General features: G+C 34.1%; 1 protein-coding gene across 2 annotated transcripts in view; it reads left to right on the top strand.

Moving 5' to 3' along the window:
- The window catches only part of LOC135843707 (GAS2-like protein pickled eggs), a 167,766-nt gene that overhangs the window by 116,981 nt on the left and 26,544 nt on the right, over positions 1-24,241 (top strand). For both annotated transcript variants that reach the window (XM_065361669.1, XM_065361668.1), the window contains exon 8: positions 18,733-19,199. In XM_065361669.1, coding sequence (XP_065217741.1) covers positions 18,733-19,127 — 395 coding nt within the window. In that variant the 3' untranslated portion in view covers positions 19,128-19,199. The remainder of the gene's footprint in view (positions 1-18,732; positions 19,200-24,241) is intronic.

The raw sequence follows: 24,241 nt of genomic DNA, 5'->3' as shown, positions 1-24,241 counted from the left end.
CATTCGCGATGATACGATTGGCCATATTATTATTAGAGAACGACGACGAGTACACTCTAATTGATCCATGTATAGTGATAGTTTTCCGCGTTCGCGAATAATTTTTCGATTCACACAATGACAAGGTGAAAATAATATTCGTATAGTACTATGTGATTTTTCACGCTTTTCCTAATAAATTACGTAATTGGTAAAGCGTAACACGGCACCGTGGCATTGTATCTTTTTTTAATAGGTATTGGTATAAGTATACTTATTCTGATTTTATCTCTTTATAAACGTATCGGTGTGTGTTGTGGTCCAGCGACGAGTACACGTGTTATTTTCTTAGCTTGCTCGCAGTACATTTTGTCGTGCCTTTTTTTTTATTGCTAAAATTACCCAAAACTTTTGTTTTTTTTTCTTTAAAAAATTCCGCTCTGTAAAAGTCCAGATTTTTATCGAAATTGCAAAATAAATTTTGTTGTTTTGTTCTGTCAGAATTTTGGATTTTTCCTTGCTTTATTTTCTATTTTTTTTTTTTTTTTTGATCAGACAATGTTGTTGGAATTTTGATCCTCCTCCTCCCCCCCCTCCTTACTCAAAAATGAATCAGTTGAAAAAATTTCATTTTGAAGATTTTTTTGTAAAAATTGCACATCTAAAATCTGTTCACTCCTTTTTTGTTTGGATTTCATTCTGATTTTCTTTCAAAATGCTGAAATTTGGCCAAAAATATTGATTTAGGAAAATTTTTTGATCCTTTTCCATTCCTTCCATCTCAAAAAAAAAAAAATGAATTAAGTATTTGGAACAATTTTCTGCTAAAAGGTTTTCTGCAAAAAATTGCAAATCTGAAATCTGATTTTTTCCTTTTTTTTGACCTTTGAATTTTATTATTTTTTCTGGCAAAATGATAAAATTTGACCGGAAAAATATTGATTTTGATCTTTTCCCCTCCCCTCCTCCACACAAATCGAATCATTTGCACAAAATTTCAGTCTCATAGCTTTTTTGCAAAAATTGCAAAATCTAAATCCTGTTTTTTTTTTCTTTTTGGAATATTTGGCTTTTATTCTCTATTTCTTTCACAATGGAATGCTAAAATCTGAACAGAAAAATCTATTTCAGAAAAAATTTTGATCCTTCTCCTTCCCTTTTGCAAAAAAATTACTTAATCATTTTTGGTAAAATTTTCTGTTGAAGCATATTTTTTGACGAAGCAAATTTGAATCTTGTTTTTTTCCTTTTTGAAATTTGCTTTTTTTATCGTATTGCTAAAATTTGACCAGAAAAATATCGTTGTAAGGGAAATTTCGATTCTTCTCCCTCCCTTTCTCCCCCTCTTCCCCCCACCAAAAAATTAAATTTTTGTTTAAGCTTTTTATCTAAACTTACATAGGTACCTGAAATCTGATTTTTTCCCTTTTTAAAATTTAGCTTTTATTTTCTTTTTATTTTCAGAATGCTTTAATTTGACCAAAAAAATATAGTTTTAAGAAATATTGATCCTTATTTCCCCCTTTTCTCTAAAAGCTTTTTAGCAAAAATTGCAGATCTAAATTCTACATTTTCACTTTTTTGAAGCTCGGCTTTTATTCATGCTGAAATTTGGCCAGAAAAATATCGGGGGGGGGGATTTTGATCCTTTTCCCAGTCTCCCTCCCTCCCTCCCTCCCTCCCCTTCTATCCCCTCTCCCCAAAAATTGTCAATTAAAATCCTGCTTTTTCCCTTTTTGAAAGGCTTTTATTCTCTTTTTCGCTTTAGAATGCTAATTATTCTATTCTTTTTCAGTTCTGTGTAAAAATATAAAAATCTTGGCCTGAAGAATGGATTTTCACCTTATCAACCCCCCCTCCCCCCTCCGCTCGATGAAGCATTTGAAAAAACGTCTGTTCGAAATACTGTTTTTTTTGTTTTGTTTTTTTTTTTTTTTTGCCCAAAACTACTAAAAAAAACTCAATTCTTTATCCAAATTGCAAGAAAGGCCTGCTTTTTTTTTCGTATTTTCAATCAAATTTAGAAATTTTATGATTTTCTGTTCATTTTTATCTTTTTCTGGAATTTGTTTAATTTTTGTTTTTATTTATTTTTTGATTTTTTTTCGTCATTCTCATTGAAAATTGACTAATTTTCAATTGAAAAATTGACTAATTTTCAATTGAAAAATTTTGTTTTGAAATTTTTTTAGCCTCCTCCTCCCCTCTCTCTCTTTGTGAAACATCCGGAAAAAATTCAAGTCGAAAATTGAGATTTTTTTGTGAAAATTATCACAAAACTCTGATTTTTTGTCAACATTGCAAAAATAGACATAATTTTTTGTCACAAATACCTACACAAAAAACCTGCTTTGCATTTTCTTCAATAGAGCTTCAAAGTTTTTCGTTTTTTTTTCTCTTCTCAGAATTTTTTATCATCTAACTACATATTATTTCTGTATCTTTGAAAATACACGTAGAACAATTTTGAATTAAAAAATTTACACTCCCCCTCCCCTCCTCCCTTAAATAAAAATTGAAAAAATCCTCTTGAAAATTGTAAAATTTTTTTCAAAAAAAAACTATCGTATAAAATCCTACTTTTTGGTCAGAATTGCAAAATAGTCTTGCTTTTTTTCAATCAAATTTTGAAACTTTTTCGTTAATTTTTTTCCATTTTCATAACTTGAATTTTTTTGTTAAATTTTTTCTAGTCCTCCTTGAAAATAGAACAATTTTGATGCGATAAATTCCAACTTGAATACATTTTTTTGCATTCCAAAAAGTAAAATTTATAAAAAGAAAGAAAAACACATAGTCCGGCATATGACAATAGGAGTAATTGCACCGCCCCCCCCGCCGATCCTCCGGGACAACTTTTTTCTTAAAGGGGACATCCTAAGGAACATTTTAAAGCAAACTTGCCAAAAAAAAAGTTGGCCTTACTTACAAAATGGCGGCCATTTTGATTGACAGGTCAGCCGAAATCGCAGATTTTGCGTTTTAATATAGGACTTGAACGAATTTTTTCAAACTTTACAAAGGTAGATCGAAAGATCATACAAAAATTTATCACCTGTCAAAATTTCAAGTGCTAAAGTACGTTTCTCGATTTTTGGTGAATTTTTGAAAATCGAATTTAGGCCAAAAATGAGGGGAAAAATCAAAATTTTACCAAATTGACCAAGAAATCTGAAATTTGGGATATACCCTATTTTCGACATGCCAAATCGATTGGAAACTGTTTCAACTCGTTTTGAGCAGTTCTGGAGCCTCCAGCAGATTTTTGAAACTCGAAATTCCCACAAAATTCCATCAAATTGGAGTTGTAAAGCTAAAATTTATTCTAAAAACTAATTTCAATACGCTACGAAGTACTGCAGGTGAATTTCGAGTCGTTTTGGATCCTCCAGTTACTTTTTGAAAATTTTTGAAGCCTCCAGAAAATTTTTGAAACTTTAAATTTTCACAAGATTTTATCAAATGGAGATGGAAAGCTGAAATTTATTCTACACTCCAATTTTAACACCCTCTGAAGACCACTTCAGGTGGGTTCAAGTCATTTTTGGGCCTCCTGCGACTTTTTTGAAAATTTCTGGAGCCTCCAGTAGATTTTTTAAACTTGAAATTTCCCCAACATTAATTTATCAAATGGAGTTGGCAAGCTGAAATTTACTTCGCAGTCTACATGGTGTTTTCAAATGGTTTTGAAGCTTCCAGCTACTTTTAGGAAATTTCAATTTTCCAAAAAAACGTCATACAACCTTTCAAAAAGTTGCTGGAGGCTCCAAAACGACTTGAAATTCACCAGCAGTCAACTTCGTAGCGTATTGAAATTAGTTTGCAGAATAAATTTCGACTCTCTATCTTAGTTTGATGATATTTTGGGGAAATTTCAAGTTTCAAAAATCTACTGGAGGCTCCAGTAATTTTCAAAGAAGTCGTTGGATGCTCTAAAAGGACTTGAAATCCACCAGAAGTCGTTTTCAGAGGGTGTTAAAATTGGAGTGTAGAGTAAATTTCAGATTTTTATCTCCATTTGATGAAATTTTGTGAAAATTTAAAGTTTCAAAAATTTTCTGGAGGCTTCAAAAATTTTTAAAAAGTCACTGGAGGATCCAAAACGACTTGAAATTCACCTGCAGTACTTCGTAGCGTATTGAAATTAGTTTTTAGATTAAATTTTAGCTTTACAACTCCAATTTGATGGCATTTTGTGGGAATTTTGAGTTTCAAAAATCTGCTGGAGGCTCCAGAACTGCTCAAAACGGGTTGAAACCGTTTCCAATCGATTTGGCATGTCGAAAATAGGGTATATCCCAAATTTCAGCTTTCTTGGTCAATTTGGTAAAATTTTGATTTTTTCACTCATTTTTGGCCTAAATAGGATTTATTTTCAAAAATTCACCAAAAATCGAAAAACGTACTTTAGCACTTGAAATTTTGACAGGTGATAAATTTTTGTATGATCTTTCGATCTACCTTTGTAAAGTTTGAAAAAATTCGTTCAAGTCCTATATTAAAACGCAAAATCTGCGATTTCGGCTGACCTGTCAATCAAAATGGCCGCCATTTTAAATAAGGCCAACTTTTTTTTGGCAAGTTTGCTTTAAAATGTTCCTTAGGATGTCCCCTTTAAGAAAAAAGTTGTCCCGGAGGCTCGGGGGGGGGGTGCAATTACTCCTATTGTCATATGCCGGACTAACAAGGGTGCTATGAAAAGATTGAAAAAATAAAAACAAAATTGTTGAAATGTTGAGCATAAAATTTTCTTTCGTTAAACTTGACGAGAGGTATTAATTTTGAAGTTTTTCAAGCTGAAATTTTGGAAGGAAAAATTCGACCAAATTGAATGATTTCTTTTTTGGCATCTTGCATGTGGGATTTACTGGAACACTAAAACAAAAAAAAAAGTAGAGATATCCTACGTATTGCCAATTATTGTCGTAGAACAATAATTAGTTATCTGTATCTATACCTGTGCAGTAAATCTTTATGCATATGTAGATGTACTACATGTACGTAGTATGAATTATATGAAGTACACGAATGCACGTTTCTTAGGCACTTTCGACGTTCTTATATACAAAGTAATCGCGTACTTATTTGAACTCTCTGCCAGTTCATAGTCTAAATTGAAATACACCGCAGGTTATAGGCCGCCCACAAGCCCTTATATTATTATTCGTGGTTTAATATGTGAGCATTAATAATTGTATAGCGCTAGACAAATTCGTGCGATTTGTTCGAGAGGTACGAAGTACGAGGTACAATATAGGTAAAGGTATCTGAACCTGCTTAATTCACGTTATGCATTCTGCATACGTACGTTATTTGAGTAGGTACAATCAGATTCGAGATTTGGTTTGAATTCGCGTGAAATTAGCGACCTGGCCAGACGATCAAATTCGCATTTCGCATATACTCGTACGTCAGTGCTTTCCAAAATAGGTGTGTTCAATAATGTTGCTAAAATTTTTGGATATGTACAATTTTCATATAAATTGTTGAAGATTGAAAAAAACTTGGAATTTTTTTAAGGGCAATAACTTTTGCGATGATGAATGAACTTTTAGCTAAAAATTTAAACGAAATTGAAAGCTCTGGGACAGAAATCTTCATGAATGGACGACAATAAAATGATTTATTCGAAGTCGTAAACGATACGACACCATTCGCAGTCAGTATCTATCTAGAGAAATGCTGAATCGAATCGAACCAACAACCTGGCAAATCCGCCTGCGGACTTAAGCGACGACGACGTGCGTATATTTTTCGTGTTTTTTCCTCTTCTTTCGACGCCTACTGTCGACTCTGTCGACTCTCGAAGCTGAGCGAATGTGTACCGAATACCTTACCTACATTACCTGTTGTCTGGTCTTTAAAATAATGTAGACTTGTTTTATTCAAACAAACGTTGGTTTATTTACGGAGGCAATTTATCGGCAATATTGTGATTTACGTTTTCCGCTCGTGTCGCGACAAATCGTACATTTCTAACTGGCGATGGCTGGCGACTCGAACTCGATGCTCAATTCTTAATTATCAGTTTCAGTTGTGGATGTGGATGGTGGTATTGGGCGTTGCAAGTGCGATCTGCGATTCAGATCTGCAATCTACATATAGGTACGAGTATGCGAATTGATCGTCTCACTTGTGTCCCATCTGTTTGGTTGTATACGTACATATAATTTGAATTTAAAATTTTGCGCCAACTTTTACGTTGTCGTTGTACGTACATCGAAATGGAATATTAATACATATTAAGTACATATTAATGCTGCGATGTATGCCAGATCTGGTCTCATTTATTCGCTATCTCGCTGCGAACCTATAGTCCACAAGAATTCCTCCTCTTAGTGTACCAGTTATGGTGCTGGGCTGTCTCTGCTATACATGCTTGCTGTAGCGTCTGTCTGTGTTATTATTTTATCGGTTAAATTGGTTATCATTTAGGCCAGGTGCCATAACCACAGCTTGATTGAAACTATGTACAGTTGAGTACATAAAATTTTTCCAAATTGGGTAAGAGTAGGTGTGATTTTGGAGATTGGTTTGTTATCGGTGAAAATTTCGAGTGAAGAAATGGATTTGCATCGATTTGATCGATTTTTCGTGGTTTTCCATAGTTTTGATCTTGTGAGGCGTTTTTGCATTTTTTTTCCCTGGAATTTTGCAATTTTTTACTCATTGTAATTTTATCCCATTTTTGAGTCAATTTTTCTGATTTTTGTACAGTTCGCCAACTGTTAGGCTTTCATACTTGTTTTCTTGACATTTCGACTTTTTTTTTTGGTTGCAAAATTTCTTCAGTTTTTTTTTGTCATTTTCGTGGACTTTCGTGGTTTTTTTGTACTTTTTGATAAAATTAAAATTCTGGAAATTTTGACCAGAAAATTAGCAAATTGAAAAAAAAACGTTACTTTTTAGGCAGTTTTGGCGAAAAACAAAATTTTTATTAAAGAGATAAAACTGAACTTTCTAGTCATTTTGGCAAATAATACGACTTTTTTGAAAAGTTACACAAATAAGTGAAACTTTTGGTAATTTTGACATGAAACGAGATATTTTTATCGTTTTGGAAAAAAAAACATGACTTTTTAGACAAATTGAGCACAGAAGCAAAATTTTTGGCAATTTTGACAAAAACGTGATTTCTTACCCAATTTTGGCAAAAAACAAAATTTTTGGTAAATTCGAAATGAAACTAAATTTTTTAGTTATTTTGGCAGATACCAAGACCTTTCTTGACAGGTTAGACAAGAAAGTAAAACTTTTGGCAATTTTAATCATAAAACACGTTTTTTTGCAATTTTTGCAACACGACTTTTATGACAATAAATTTAAACAAAAAGGCAAATTTTTGGGAAATTTTACCAGAAAATTTGCAATTTTGAAAAAACGTGACTTTTCAGGCAGTTATGGCGAAAAACAAATTTTTTACTTAATATGTAGATTCGAAATGAAACTAAATTTTTCAGTCATTTTGGCAAACAACATAATAACTTTCTTAACAGGTTAGACAAAGAAGTAAGCGTAATTTTCACATAAAACCGGGTTTTTTCTCTAAAAAACATGAATTTTTTGACCAATTAAGCGAAAAAGCAAAATTTGACCAGAAAATTTGTAACTTTGCCAAAAACGTAGATAACTTTTTAGAGATTTTTGGCGAAAAACAAAATTTGCGGTAATCTTGAAATGAACGAGTTTTTTCTGTCATTATTTTGCTATAAACGTGACTTTTTTTGACAAATTTGTCAAAAAAATAAAATTTTTCACAATTATTTTAATCAAAAAACATGTCTATTTTTTTTTGCAATTTTGGCAAAAAATATGGCTTTTTTCTGAAATTGAGCGAAAAAGCAAAATTTTGGCAATTTTGACCATAAAACTTGCAATTTTGGCAAAAACAAGACTTTTCAGGCAGTTTTGACGAAAAACCAAATTTTTAGTAATTTTGAAATGAAATGAGTTTTTAGTGATTTTTGGCAAATAGCATTAGTTTTTTGAAAAGTTAGACAAAAAAGTAAGTCTTTTGATAATTTTGACATGAAACTGGATTTTTCTAAAAAAAACATGACGTTTTTGACCAATTAAGCGAAAAAGCAAAATTTGACCAGAAAACTTGTAACTTTGCCAAAAACGTAACTAACTTTTTAGGAATTTTTGGCATAAAACAACATTTTTGTGGTAATTTTGAAATAAAAACGAGTTTTTTTTGCCGTTTTGCAATAAACATAACTTTTTTGACAAAGTTGGCAAAAGAGCAAAATATGTAGCAATTTTGATCAAAAACATGATTTTTTTGCAATTTTGAAAAAAAACGTGACTTTTTAGGCAGCTTTGGCGAAAAACAGATTTTTAGCAATTTTGAAATGAAACGAGATTTTTAGTGATTTTTGGCAAATGACATGACTTTTTTGACAGGTTACTCAAAAAAGTAAAACTTTTGGTACTTTTGACGTAAAAAGAGATTTTTCTACCATTTTGCCAAAAAAGTGATTTTTTTGACAAATTAAACGAAAAAGCAAAATTTTTGGCAATTTTTTTGGCAAAAAAACCTTTTTAGGCAGTTTTGGCAAAGAAACAAGATTTCTGGCAATTTTGAAAGGAACGAGATTTTCTTATCATTCCGACAAATAATTACATTCTTGACAAGATAGGCAAAAAGTGAAATTTTTGGTGATTAAGAGTTATTATCACCATTTAGGCAATAAACATGACTTTTTTGACAAATTAAGCAGCAAATTTTTTTTTGACAATGTTGACCAAAAACACGACTTTATTAAATTTTTGCAAAAAAAGTGACTTTTTGAGCAGTTTTTTTTTTTTTTTTTTATTACAATTTAAAATTACAACGGCCTTGGGCCTTAATTAATTTAGTGAATATGTACGAATAATTAATTAACATCTGCGCTACATCCCATTGGATGCGACAGTTTTGATATTTTCATGTTTTTCCAGTCGGAGTTTATATTTTTCCCTAATTTTTGTGATAATTGATTTGACTGCTTCAATGTTGCAATGATCGTGGATGGACTGGTTCGTTGCAAACCATGGAGCTTCAGCAATACAGCGCAGGGTTTTATTTTGAAATTGTTGGATTATTTCAATGTTGGAGCCTTTGGCAGTACCCCATAACTGGCAGCCATAGGTCCAAATTGGTCGAAATATGCTTTTGTACAAGAGTAGTTTGTTTTCTAGAGAAAGCTTGGATTTTCTGCCCAATAACCAAAGCATTTTCTTGAATTTCAAATCCATTTCCTATCTCTTTGTCTTGATGTGAGTTCTCCATGTCATAGTCCTATCAAAATGCAGACCACGGTATTTTACTGATTCTTTTATTGGCAACTCTGTACCATTCAGCCTAACTGGTAAGGTAGAGCATTTCTTCATCGTGAATGTAATATTTGTAGATTTTGTGGGATTTACTTCAATATGCCACCTTTGTAACCATTCTTCAATATCTTGTAAATGATTCTGCATCTGCTGAGTAGCTTCCTTTATGCATTTGCTCCTGCTCAAAATTGCAGTGTCATCTGCGAATGTGCATAAGACTGTCTCCTCATTGGTGGGTATATCTGCAGTGAACAACGTGTATAGGTAAGGGCCCAAAATACTCCCCTGAGGGACTCCAGCATTGATCTCGAAAAGTGAGGACAGCTCATTATCCATCTTCACCATGAACTTCCTCTCGCTCAAGTAGGATTTAAAAAATAGGTAAAACTGATAGGGAAGTAATTGCCTTATTTTGTAGAGGAGGCCCAGATGCCACACTTTGTCGAAGAAAGGAGGCAGCACAGACCTCTTTCCTTTCTAGAGCAGTGATGATTTCATCTGTCACTCTATGTGCTTGCTCAACTGTGGAGTGCTTTTCTCTGAATCCGAATTGGTGATCAGGGATTATTTTGTGCTTATTAAGCTCTTCTTTTAAACGAGTTAACAAAACTTTTTCAAATATCTTTGACAGCAATGGAAGCAAGCTGATTGGCCGATAAGATGTTGGTAAATTGGCAGGTTTTCCTGGCTTTGGAATCAATATGATTTGAGCTACTTTCCACTGGGATGGAAAATGATTATGTCGAATTATTGCATTAAATAGTGAGGTAATGAAAGATGTAACTTTTTTAGGCAGCATTTTGAGAACTTTTGAGGTAATGAGATCATAACCTGGAGCCTTTTTAGTGGAAGATTGCTGGATATGATTTTTAACTTCTTGGCTATTTACCCATCTCATTGGTAGAGTCATCTGAAAGGGTTCCTCCAATTTAGAACGAATATGATCTTCCACTGACACTTGATTTGAAGGATTTGGAGTGAAAACTTTTTGAAGATGTTTTCCAAATACTTCAGCTTTTTGGGCTAAAAAGCAAAGTTTTGGGCAATTTTTACATAACACAAGTTTTTTCTGTCATCTTGGCCATAAACATGACTTCTTTGACTTACGATGATATGTACATATAACGATTTAAATGTAAATTTACCAATCGTTTGATAGTGTTGGGAAATTTTCTCAGTCAGTCAGTCATTCATTCAGTAAAATGATTCCGAAAACCAAAATGAATGAGAATATAATAAGTCGTAATCGTGCATAGCCTAAAATAGACGATCATCGATGTAACTAATTGCACCAGTAATCGGGATAATTTTTTCCGCATTACGACTATAAAATGAATAAAAAAATACGCACGCTCGCGATGGAGTATTCGGCTCAGAAGACCTTGGAAGATTGGCGAACGAATGCTGCTTACACGAGCTCAAGGTCGTGCGCGTGTTTCTTCTCGGTCTTTATGTAGTTTATAGCCATCGTTGTCATGTCGTATGGCTTTTGGATGATCATTGATCACTGATCAGCGATCTGTATCGCGAATGTCTCGTATTTCGGTGAGTTGGAACCATACTCTCGTAGTTGGATGTTTGATGGTGCATGGTAGTTCGATCGTACGTATTTTGACGTTTGCCTGCAGCTTGCATGGGGGGTGAAATGGTGCGAAGAGAGGACGTGCACTTGATCAATCAATACATTAGTCAGACATAGCATGAGAGAGCCAAAAGAGCCGGACTCAGGTGTTGAGAACTGGTTTTAAATCATATATGCTGTGCAATTTGCGCGATGGCGATGGCGTTTCTCGACTGTCAGAAAACGTAGACGCAGACGCAGACAGTTATTACAGCTGCGATTGCAACCGGTGCCTGGTTATTTGCATATTTGCGACGAAAGGGTTATATTATACGTACGTTCGAGTCGATAAGGTAATAGGTGAGGTACTATATGGTAGATATAAGTATGAGCTGGGTAGTATAGGTAAGGTACCTCTACCTATCGTTTGTTTTGATTCAATTCGCGCCAACTTACGTGTCGGCTTCGTTCATTATCGTCGTGCTTCATCCCACGTTGGTTGACTTGACGGCGAATAGCGATCAATTGAAACCTGTTTAGTGTGCGTGCCCGATACCCGATGCGGCTGCTGACTACACTGACTACAGTGAGACAGACTGTCCGCGATCTTTTCGGCGTATTATGCGTTTCACGGTCTCGATCGCGATCGAGTTACGTACTTATGTAGTTGTGCCCTGCGGGTCACAGATCTCGAATATGGTACCATTACACATACATAAGTACAGGCTACCTACTCGCTGGACATGGTCATTGGTCATCTTTGCTCTCTTAGCCGAGCGACGCACCCTGTCCCAAATTCGTCGAGATTCATTCGCAGTGGTCGGATTTCTTTGATGATGCTCGTCAGGAGGTGATACGTTTAGATGGTGTGTCTTTTGCATGTCCATATTGAAGATGTTTAATACGTAGTACCGTTAATTCCTGTTTTATTCGCTTTTGTGCTCCTTTTTTGCAAAATTCTTGTCTCGTTGAAGTTTGCTAGAATTAGTCCTTTTTTCCAGAAGAACTGCGAAATAAATGCAGTTTTTTTGGTCAGAATGGCATAGGAAAAAAAAAGTCTTGTTGTACATATGTCAAAATTGCAAAAAAGTCTTGTTCTTCACCAACATACGTAGACAGATCATCAACGAAATCAAGTTTTCTTTTAGTAATTATTACCAAATCCTGTTTGTTTGCCAAAATTGCAAAAATGTGTAGTTTGCCAAAATAGCGAAAATTTTGCACCAACTGTCAAAAAAGTAATCCCCCCCCAAATTGCAGAAGTCATGTTTTCTTTGTCAAAGTTGCCAAAAAGTTTGCGTTTTTCCCAAACTATAAGAAGAAAAGTCATGTTTTTCTTCTAAAATTGCAGATGACTTTTTTTTTGTTGCCAAAATTGCTATAACAATTGTGTGTTTTGCCATAGTTTTAACAGTCATGTTTTCTGCCAAAATTGTGAAAAATAGTATTTTTTGTCCAAACCATTCGTTCTGTCAAAATTATTTATCAAAAATTTTACATTTTTGCTCAAAGGGTCAAAAAAGTTATGTTTTTTTGAAACCAAAATTGTAGAAAAGTCACAATCACATGAGTTATACTTTTCTGCCAAAATTTACCAAGAATTTTGACATTTTTTGCTCAAACTTTTTTGAAGAAGAGATATGTTTTTGGTAAAATTTGACACCAGTTATATATTGTATAATATGTTTGCCAAAGCTGCAGTAAATTCTTGTGTTTTGGTCAAAATTGCCAAAAAAGCCTTGTTTTTGCCGAAATTTTGTTTTTTTTTTTTGCTCAAACTGCGAAATAAGTCACGTTTTTTGTTGACACTGTAGAAAAATCACTTTCACTTTTCTGTCAAAATTATCAATAAAATCTTGCATTTTATTCCAAGTGCCCAGAAAAAAGTCATGTTTTTACCAATACCGCAAGAAAGACGTGTTTTTTTCTTTGCCAAAATTGGCAAAGAAGTCTTGTTTTTTTCCAAAGTTTCAAAATACTCATGGTTTTGGCCGTAATTCTCAAAAGTCGTAATTTTTGACAAAATTGAGAAAAATCATTTTTTCTAATTTCTGGTTAAAATTGCCAAAAAATTTCTTCTTTGCTTCATTTGTCAAAAAAGTTTTGTTGTTTGCCATAATGTCAAAAAAAACTTGTTTTATGTCAAAATCACCCAAACTGCTTAAAAAGTCAGGTTTCTTTGCTATTTAAAAAATCGTGTATTCTGGTCAAAATTTTCAAAAATGTTGCTTTTTTGCTAAATTTGTTAAAAAAATTATGTTTGTTGCCAAAATCAATAAAAATATGTCAAAATTGCCTAAAACTTTGCTTTTTGCCCAAACTGCTAAACAAAGTCACTTTTTTCGTTAAAATTGCAAAACGTCACTTTTTTTGTTAAAATTGCAGAAAGTCATGTTTTTTGTTCAAAATTGTCAAAAAATTTTCTTTTCGTTTAATCTGTCAAAAAATGTCATGTTTTCTGCCAAAATGGCAAAAAAACTCGTTTTAAGCTTTGTTTTTTTGCCCAAACTGCTGTTTATTTTGACAAAATTACAAAAAAACATGTTTTATGTCAAAATTGTCAAAAAATTTTGTTTTTTTTGATTATTTTGTCAAAAAAGTCATGTTTTCTGCCAAAATGGCTAAAAAAACTCGTTCTAAGCTTTGCTTTTTTGCCCAAACTGCTGTTTTTTTTTGGCAAAATTGCAAAAAAAAACATGTTTTATGCCAAAATTGTCAAAATTTTTTTTTTGAATAATTTGTCAAAAAAGTCATGTTTACTGCCAGAATGACACAAAAAACTCGTTTTTTTTCAAAATTGACTAAAACTTTGCCTTTTTGCCAAAATCGCAAAAAGTCATGTTTTATGTCAAAATTGTTTTAATTATTTTTTGTTTTTTTGACTAATTTCTCAAAAAGTCATGTATTGCCTGAATGACAAAGAAAAAGTTCCATGTCAAAATTGTCTGAGACTTTGTTTTTTTTTTTGCCCAAAATGCTTGAAAAGTAAGTAATTTTTTTTTTGCTAAAATTTCAGAAAGTCTCGTTTTTTGGTCAAAATTACCAATTTTTATTGCCAAAATGGTAGAAAAGTTCAATTTTTATGCCAGACATGAATCACCAAAAATTTTAATTTTTTGTCCAACTTGTCAAAATAGTCATTTTATTTTTTTTTTTAAACATGACAAAAACATCTCGTTTTTTTCAAAAATACCAAAAATTTTGTTTTTTGTCAAAATTGTTCAAGAAGTAACCTTTTTTTCAAAATTGCAAATTTTCCAGTGAGAATGGCCAAAATTTTGTTTTTTTGCTTAATTTGTCAAAAAAGTCATGTTTTTTGCCAAAATTGAAAAAAATCACGTTTTTTGATAAAAACTGCCAAAAATGTTGCTTTTCTACCTATCCTGTAAAAAAGTCATGTTATTTGCCAAAGTGACACAAATATCTCGTTTTATATTATGTCAATATTTCCAAAAATTTTGCTTTTGCTCAAACTGCCTGAAAAGTTACGCTTTTTGTCAAAATTACAAAATGAGTATTTAAGTATGTCATGTTTTCTGGTCAAATTTTGCAAAAAATGTTGATTTGTCAAAAAGTCATGTTTTTTGTGAAAATTACGAAAACTTCATTGTTGCAAAAATTTGTGTTTTTGTTGTAACATTTACAATAAAAAATCATGTACATATGTATGTATTAGATATATCAAAATTATCAAAAATTTGAAATTTTTGCACAAACTGCCAAGAAAAGTCTGTTTTGCAAGAAAAGTACGTTTTTGCCAAAAATGCAGAAAAGACCCAAAGTTTCCAAATATTTTTTTTCCATTTTTCTTTCAATCAAAATTTTAAAATTTGTTCAACTTTTTTTTCCACCGAATTCGCAATTTTTTAAAATTCTCTTTGATCATTTGAAAATGGAAAAATTTCGATTCTTCGTAACAATGTTATTGGATACAATTTCGTTCCTAGCTCTACTGGTATTCGAGATATTCGCTCATTATTCGGTAAATTATCCATCGTGCGAATGTGTGAACATTTGAAACGATATCTACTCGTACATATTTTCTGAGAAGTGAGAATAATACACGCTGATAATAATACGAAAATGATGAAAAGAATAGGTAAATTCACTTTTTAATGGAAAGTATATTATCGTTGTTTTATGTTGGAAACGTAACATAATGTAATGTAACGTAACGTAAGGTAACATCGTCGTGTCGTCGCATCGTATGGCATCTCGTCCATTAACATACAAAAATACACATACTGTACTTACTACAAGTACAAGTGCTGGCTGTATCCGTTTCGGTGCAGGCTGTTTTCTATGTAGCTCTCTTTCTCGCGACTATTACGAGCATCTTCTTTTAGTCAGTAGCAAACCATCAAGTATGTAATTAACTAACGTATTTAGCGAGATTTACGCGTTACTTGTCGTCTCTGTGTGCGAGTCATTCAGCTTCAGCTTCTGCTTCGGCTACCTACTCGTAAAATATCCGTCGCGTCGTAAATCGCATTGTTATCTTTTTGAATGCTGACAGCTATATTATGAGTACAGGTATTTTACGCGTACTTTTTCTATCGCAACTTACTTTCTCGCGCATCGGATGACTTTCATAAAATATTACCGAGGAATGACGCCAGGATGTCAGGACACCCGTGTACTATGCGGCTAATTGGCCATTATCGAATTTAGAGCGAAGAAAGGAGGAATTACACGATGAATTTGTTGGTACTGGTAGATTTAATGCAAAAAGTGAAGAAAATTGTAATAAAAATGTAAACATTGAACAATTCTTGTTTCAAAACGGGGGTGGGGGTAGAGAAGGGTTCCGACAAGAGCTGAAAATTATGGTTTAGGACAATGACTCGTAATGGGCCACGAATTCGGTTCAGTAATCATAAGTCGAGCAATTGTTGGCGAAGTTCATTTCAGTTACTAATAGGTACTTGAAAATTTCAACAATTTTTGGCAATTTGCAGTTATTTTTATGACCATTTTACGTTTGTTCAATTTTTTGTAATTTTTACATTTTTTTTTTATTTTGGACATTTTTACAATTTTATTTCATCAATTTTTGGTTACTTCAATTTTTATTCATTCTCTTGCTTATGTTATTTTAATATGAGGTTTCGCGTAAACTTATTCAAGTTTTGCTAAATTATCGGAATTTCATCAATTTTTTGGCAACTTTCAGTAATTTTTGTTTTGATTTTTCAGTCTTTTTACCATATTTTTGCAAAATTTTATTCAATTTTGTGAATATTTATTGAATTTTTTGTAATGTTTTACAAATTTGTTTTATTTTGGGTATTTTTGCAATTTTATTTCATCAATTTTTGGTTATTTTCAAGTGATTTTTGGGTCAATTTTTCAATTTTAATGATGCTTGATGTAATTTTTTGATCATTTTCTTTCATTTTGACTTTAGTTGATTATTTTTTTTCAATTTTAAACGTTTTCTAAAAGTATATTTGAGAATTTTTAAAATTTTTTTCCCTCAATTTTTGTCATGGTTTATCAATTTTTAGCTTTTTTGACCGTTTTTATGACGTTTTAGCAAATTTTTAATCAATTTTCTCAAAGTTTTGCAGAGTTATGCTGATTTACTGAACAATTTTGTGACAAATTTTTATTCAATTTTGAGAATACTTTGATTGATTTTTGATTTTTTTGATTGTGTTCAATAAATCTAAGCGATCTACACAGAATTTCATTTTCTCAACTTTTGATCTTTTTAAATGTTCCTTCAATTTTTGATTACTCTGAGTGTTGGGTTTTTAGAGCGCTGAGTTCAAATATCAACTGATTTTTTTGATCTGGCACCCCCTCCCCCCTGGGATTAAATTTATTTATGAGTGATGTCATGTGATATATCGATTGTTTGGGTTTTCGGGGTAGTGAGTTCGAATATCAGCTTACATTGATGATTTAGCCCCTCATCGCCCTTCCTCTCCCTTCCTGTCGGCACCGAAAGTTCTAGAAATGAAATGAAAAAATAGTGATGCCGTGTGATATATCGATTGTTTGGGTTTTTGGGGTGCTGAGTTCGAAAATCAGCTTACTTTTTTGATTTGGCCTTTCTTCCTCATCCTCACCCTCCCCTTGGCACTGAATTTAGTTCTGGAAATGACAAAAATAAAGATCCGTGTGATATATCGATTATTTGTGTTTCTGGGGCGCGGAGTTCGAAAATGAGCTTACTTTTTTGATTTGGACCCTCATCTCCCTTCCTCCTCCTCCCCCCCCCCCCCCTAGGCACTAAAAGTTCTGGAAATGAATATATTGATGCATGCCGTGTGATATATCGATTGTTTGGGGTTTTGGAGCGTTGAATTCGATTATCAGCTTATTTTTTTGATTTTGCCTTTCCTCCCCCCCCCCTGGCCTCAAATTCAGATCTGCAAAAATGAAAAAAATAATGATGCCGTGTGATGTATCGATTGTTTGGGTTTTTGGGGCGCTGAGTTCGAATATCAACTCACTTTTTAATTTGAACCTTCCTTACCCCCTCGTCCTTCTCTCCATTCCCAACAGGCATTCCAAAATTGAACCCTGAAAAAAGGAAAAACTAATAATGTCGTGTGACATATCGATTGTTTGGGTTTTTAGGGCGCTAAATTCGATTATCAGCTTATTTTTTCGATTTTGCTGTTTTTCTACCCCCTCCCCCTCCCCTTGGCAGGTTGGCACCAAATTTAGTTCTGGAAATGACAAAAATTATGATGCCTTGTGATGTATCGATTGTTTGAGTTTTTGGGGCACTGAGTTCGAATATCAACTCACTTTTTTGCTTTTTTGATTTGACCCCCCCCCCTCCCCAGACATCCAAATTCAACCTTGAAATTAGAGAAACGTGTGACATATCGATTGTTTGGGTTGTTGGGGTGCTGAAGTCGATCATCAACGTACTTTTCCGATTTTGCCATTTTTCTCCCCCCCTCCCCCTCCCCTTGGCACCAAATTTAGTTTTGGAAATGTAAAAACATGATGATGCCGTGTGATGTATCGATTGTTTGAGTTTTTGGGGCGCTGAGTTCGAATATCAACTCACATTTTTGCTGTTTTGATTTGACACCCCCCCCCCTCCTCCTCACAGACATCCAAATTCAACCTTGAAATTAGAGAAACGTGTGACATATCGATTGTTTGAGTTTTTAGGGTGCTGAAGTCGATTATCAACTCACTTTTTTTCTTTTTTGATTTGACCCCCCCCCCCCCCCTTCACAGACCTCCAAAATACAACCTTGAAATTAGAGAAACGTGTGACATATCGATTGTTTGGGTTTTTGGGATGCTGAAGTCGATCATCAACGTACTTTTCCGATTTTTCCATTTTTCTCCCCCCTCCCCCTCCCTTTGGCACCAAATTTAGTTCTGGAAATGAAAAAAATGATGATGCCGTGTGATGTATCGATTGTTTGAGTTTTTGGGGCGCTGAGTTCGAATATCAACTCACATTTTTGCTATTTTGATTTGACCCCCCCCCTCCTCACAGACATCCAAATTCAACCTTGAAATTAGAGAAACGTGTGACATATCGATTGTTTGAGTTTTTAGGGTGCTGAAGTCGACTATCAACTTACTTTTTTGATTTGACCCGCCCTGCCCTTGGCACAGGTATCCTGACCCGTTAACATTCTACCATGAGTATCTCAATTCAGTCTGAAGAGTGATTTTTGTGACATTTCACTAGAGTATCACTATATTAGATTGATTTTTGAATTATGGAATGATAATGAAATGAAACAGACTTTCGGGTTTTACGTATGACAGAATTAGTTGTATGATCAATCAATTACTGTACAAGTAGCTATAGATTAATTGAAAATTCGAAATTCAAAACCGCATATTATGTACTAATACGACAACTCGATGTTATAATTCATTGTCGACAGGCTCACCTAGTCGCGTAGTCCGACCACCACGCAGCCGAAGCGCCGGAGGCCAAGATTCGCCGAGTCCGCAACAGAGTCCATTCCGGCGTAACTCGAAAGCCAATCAATCAGCTCGTCAGTCGCCCACCCATCAAGCGAACGCCACCGCCAAACCGATATGCCATTCGTCCAGAAACTACAACACGTGGAACAGCAGCGGCCACGCAGGCGGCGGCGGCGGCGACGGCTCCGGCCGAAAGAAAAGAGCCGCCATCTCGGAGGATACGTTCTGCCAACAGGTTGCCGAAATTATGCAACAGTACGCTGCCATGATGCCGAGCCCGCGTAAAGACTCGAAACCGGATTCGAGGATTTCGACGCGGATACCAGCCCCGGTACCTATTCAGAAAACGTAGTACATGATACCGTATCGTACGTACGGAACGTACTGCGTGCACGTCGTCCCGCAGCAGCTTCTATCGCCCTAGGTGAGTTGTACTCGAGTGTATTTTTTTGTATCGTTTTATCGTTTGTGGTACAGTTCTAGAGTAAGTGCAGGTGCTGATTTTCAATTTTGAGTTGTTTTCCTTCACCCCCCCTCCCCCTGCCTTTCCAGCATAATTTTGAAAAACATTGAAACATTAATAGTCCTCAAAGGAGCCCATGGTCCCAAAAAATTATTTCGACTTCATTTTTGAAAATGGGTGACCCCTTCTTTGTACCAATATTGGCCTTTAACTGTAGGGAGTTGGTGTATTCAGTTTCAAATTTGGACCTTCATTCTTTGGACACCTTGTATGTATATTTGGCTGTGAATCTAGACCATGAGTATGACTTGACGTAATAAAACAAAAAAAATATGTATTACATATTTTCTCACTAGATCTTCTGCGACTGCATCGAGAACGTAATGTCCACCTGCGCTGCGACCTGCGGGTCAACGTTGCCCTGCCCTGCCCTGTCCCATTCTCTCTCTCGTAGGTATATAATCTCGATCTCGCGTTTTATTCTGCAGACTGCGGCATTACGAAAAACTCGTTTTACATCATTTGCCAATTAAAACGTTGTACAGCGTATTATGTAAAGCAATTACTCGTACAGCACGGTGTACTTGTACGTATAGTTATAGGTCTAGCCCCAGCCAGAGCGGCGTATCCGGCTGCACTGCACCGCTCACAATCGTAATCGTAATAGCCAAAACAAATTCTTCATCTCATAACGGTGCTTTGGCGATGCGACCGACGCGTCTTAATCGCGTATATGGTACCAGAGTCGCCATTTGTGCTCGTATTTTTCATCTACGTACCTACGTACGTTCTCATTCCGTGTTAATCATGATGGAATTTTTCGCTCGTCGAGACACGAGCCTCCCTTTTTTTCTCACATTCTTGCGATTAAATTGCGGGTACTGTTGCAGTTCCGGTCTCGGTGAGTACGACAGTTGCAGGCATTGTGCGTGAAGAAATGGAATTATTCGCGAACGGTTTCGCGATTGTGGGTTATGGTCATCTTATGAGCATTTAAAAAAATATATTTTCTAACGGGGGGGGGGAGAGGTTTCTGAATCGACAGAAAAATTTCGAGTTCTTAAGAAGAGAGATTGAAAAAATATGCGAAATTCCCCTCGCTTCTTGTCTTCATCCTTCTTTCTCTCTCAAAATTTTAGCTTCGAAGAGTCGAAAAAATTTAATTCGGTACAGAAGATCCTATTTTTGGCCCTCCTTCTTCCTTCGAATTGACTGAGAGTAGTTTCGAATAGTTCTGGAAGTCTCCAGCAAATTTTTGGAAATTATAATTTTAATGCTCTATCATGTTGAAAAAGTGCAGGGTATTTAGTAGTGGGGCTACTACATTTTGAACTTCACAGATTATTTGGGTTCCAAAGTTGTGGGTGCTAATAAAGTTTAATTTTGGCCCCTCGTCCCTCCATATCACATTAATTTGACATTTCTGGAGAAACTTGGAAGTTAAAAATTTATTTATTATTTTTTTTTTCGAAAAGGTTAAAACTAATTGTAGATAAGTAGGGAATTATGAAAAGAAAAAAATTTATGAAAAATGTTTACAAAGGAAGACGTTCCAATTGGCTACGAAATTCTTGAACTGGACGATGATAAATCGAAAGAAAGTTGAAATTTTACCCAATGACGTTGGAAAGCAGAAATTCAGGTTATGTGTACCCTAATTTTATCATTTCGAGTCGAATGAAGGTGGTTTCCAGCTGTTCTGGAGACTCCAGTTACTGTTTGAAAATTCCAATTTTCGAAAAAATGGCCTAAAATTTGCCCAATTTTTTCACATTACGACACAATTGAAATAAAACACAGTCAGGTTTAGAGGGTAGAAAAGAGGGCAGGGTTGATTTCCAAAAAAAATTTCAGTGCAAAATTTTCTCATTTCAATGTTTTTGAATTTAGAAACCTTTTTGAAAATTATAAAAATTTGTAATGAGAGCGAAAGCGTAAAAGCGTTGAAAATTTGTTGAAGAAAATGAGATAATGTTGATGTAAAAAATGAGAAATGACCAAATATTATTCAAAATCAAATTTCATCAAAAATTGAAAGATCGAAAATTCAAATTTATATATTTTTTTAAATACAAATCTTTTCTGTTGAAAAATTTTGATGCTGCTTAGAAAAAGTACACGTTTTTTTGCTTCGACTTGAATTCCAAAATTGTTTTTTCCCAACACCCCCCCCCCCCCCCCATTTCTTATAGTAGTTGCCAAAACGTAGGTGAGCCCTAGGTACTGATTTTTTTTTTTAAATTCCAAGTTTTGCCTTTTTCCAAAAATTGGTAGAGTATCTCACTTTTTAGCGAAATTATTCAAAAGACAAGTGTTACCTACCCCCCCCCCCCCCCCAAAAAAAAAAAAAATTAGTCAATTTCGACTTCGTTTCATTCCAGCTTTGCCGTGATATGATAAATTTTCCTTGTGAGATGTGGAATTTGCTGAATAAAATATGTAGAACGAAATTTCGTGTGTTGGGACATTTTTTTGGTGTGGGGGGAGGGGAGGTTGTAAGAAAATTTAAAGAAAAATGAATGAAAAAAATTGGTGAAATTTTCATAAAATTGATCTTTTGTTTCCATCTGCATGCGTCTTTAGATCTTGTTCAAATTTTAATTTTTTGTCATTTTTAATTACTTTTCCATCATTTTTACAAATTTTTCGGCGTTGTTTTGTAAATTACCTACCTTACGTCTATTACTTCTTTTTTGGTAGAAATCGCGAAAAGTACTTTTTTTCAGTAGGTAATAATTTCCCAAAAAAGTCTTGATTTTCGTAAAAATTGTTAAAAAGTCCTGATTTTTCAAAAAAATAAAATACAATTTTTTGTTTTCTTTTTTGCAAAAAATTTCACATAATTTCACTTTTTTCCCAAAATTGCCCTAAAAAATGGCCTAAATTTTTTTGACGAAAATTTTGAAAAACTTAGGTATCAATTCGTCAATCAAAAATGATCAAAGAACGCGTTTTTTTTAACTAAAAAAAATTGTAAAATGGTCTCGCTTTTTCGATATGAATTGCGAAAAATAATATCCAAATATCCAAAAACGTCCTACTATTCTCCAGAATTGTGTAGGTAAGTTTTTCTTTTTGAGAAAAACTGTCACTTGCAACAAAATTGCAGAAGAGCCTTATTCCCCCCCCCCCCTCCCAAAAAAAGAATTGTTTTTTCGGCATCAATTAATTATATTAAAAAGTATTAAGTACTTTTTTGCCAGCAATTTCCAAAAAGTCCTCCTGTGGAATGTTATAGGAGCTAAAATCTTAAACAATTTCAAAAAATTTTCATTTTTTCTAAAAAATTTCAAATTTCTTGTTTTTTTAAAAAATTTTAAATTTCTTGTGTTTCCAAAAAATTTTAAATTTCTTGTTTTTGTACGATAAATCGATCAAAATCGATAAATCTGACTCAAAGAATATTGACTTTTAATCAAACAATTCGACATACTAAAACATAACGACTCAAAATAAATAGAAATATTTATTTACTCGGTCAATGACCTAAGTCAATGAACCAAAACAAAAACAAAATTGAGCAGAAGCTCGACAACTTTATAACTCGACGATTGAATCAATATTAACACGACGAACTTATATACATAACGAAAACAACGAAAAATAAACGATAATTTAACAGCCAACAGTTTATGCGATTTTACGAAAAGAACAAAATTTCATTAAAAACATAACCAGCGATATTTAGAATTCGCGAAACAAATTTTATTTTTTATTTAAAAATAAAAACTAAAATTACCGAGCATAAACGTTACGGTTATGGTATCAATTTTGCCAACACCCCACCATAAAAATATTTTACCTAACACGCGTACCACTTAAATAAACGTAAAACTTGTTGCTTCTTATCATTACCGGTGTTTGTAAACACTACGATAAAAAAAAATATTTTTACAGCAAAATTTCAGTTAAAACTATACTTATATTATACAAAAATCTACTCGAAAACATAATTTAAGTGTTAAACAATGACTCACAGAGTCTGTCGAATACGGTACGTGTCGTGGCTTTGGTCAAAATATCGGCAAGTTGATCTGCCGAGGATATCTTTTGCAAGTAGATTATCTGTTTCGTGACTAAATCGCGTATATGATGGTAACAGACATCTATATGTCTGGTACGTTTAGATTCGACCGTGTTCGCTACGGCAATCGCTGCGTTAGAATCGCAGTACACCGGTACGGTATCAATACGAACTTCCAATTCAACAAACAAATTTCGCCAAGACAAGACTTCCTTTCCAGATGTACTTAACGCAACGTATTCAGCTTCACACGACGAAAGACTTACACAATTTTGTTTCTTAACTACCCAGTCAATTACGTTGCCATAATGTAACACGAAAATTCCAGACGTTGACTTCCTGTCTAAACAATCACCAGCGAAGTCCGAATCTACGTACACTCTTACAGAGTGTTTATCAACGACTTCAGGTATTACGTAGGTAAGTTTCACGTTCAACGTACTACGTAAATACCTGAGAATACGCTTACTATATTCGAATAGCTCCTTGTTTGCCAAGTGCTGGTATCTGCTTAGAAAGTTTACAGCAAAAGCGATATCGGGACGTGTTCCCCTTGCTATGTAACTTAAACTTCCTAAGAGACCACGCACTTTGGTTTCATAACTTTTATCGAGCTTGAGATTGGTAATTTTCAAGCCCGGTTCGATTGGAGTTGAGATATTATTCGAATTAGATAAACCGTAATCATTAACTAACTGCTCGATATATGAATTTTGATGTATTTCTAACTTTTCTTTACTACGATTAATTTCCATTCCTATGAACTTCTTGCATTGTTCCAGGTCTCTGATTCCAAAACGCTCATTCAATCGCTTGACCAACCACTCAATTAGACGATCATCGCAACCTGTAATTAGAAAATCGTCTACGTAAACGACAAACACGCAACGTAGAGGATTTTCGGCATCGAAATACACACAAGGATCGACTTTACTCCTTACGAAACCGAGCGAAAGTAAGTACTCGTTCAATTTAGCGT

This window comes from Planococcus citri, chromosome 4 (genome assembly GCF_950023065.1).
Source record: "Planococcus citri chromosome 4, ihPlaCitr1.1, whole genome shotgun sequence".
Taxonomy (NCBI): Eukaryota; Metazoa; Arthropoda; class Insecta; order Hemiptera; family Pseudococcidae; genus Planococcus; species Planococcus citri.
Note: the sequence above shows the minus strand (reverse complement) of the source record. Positions and strands in the feature narration are given on the sequence as shown.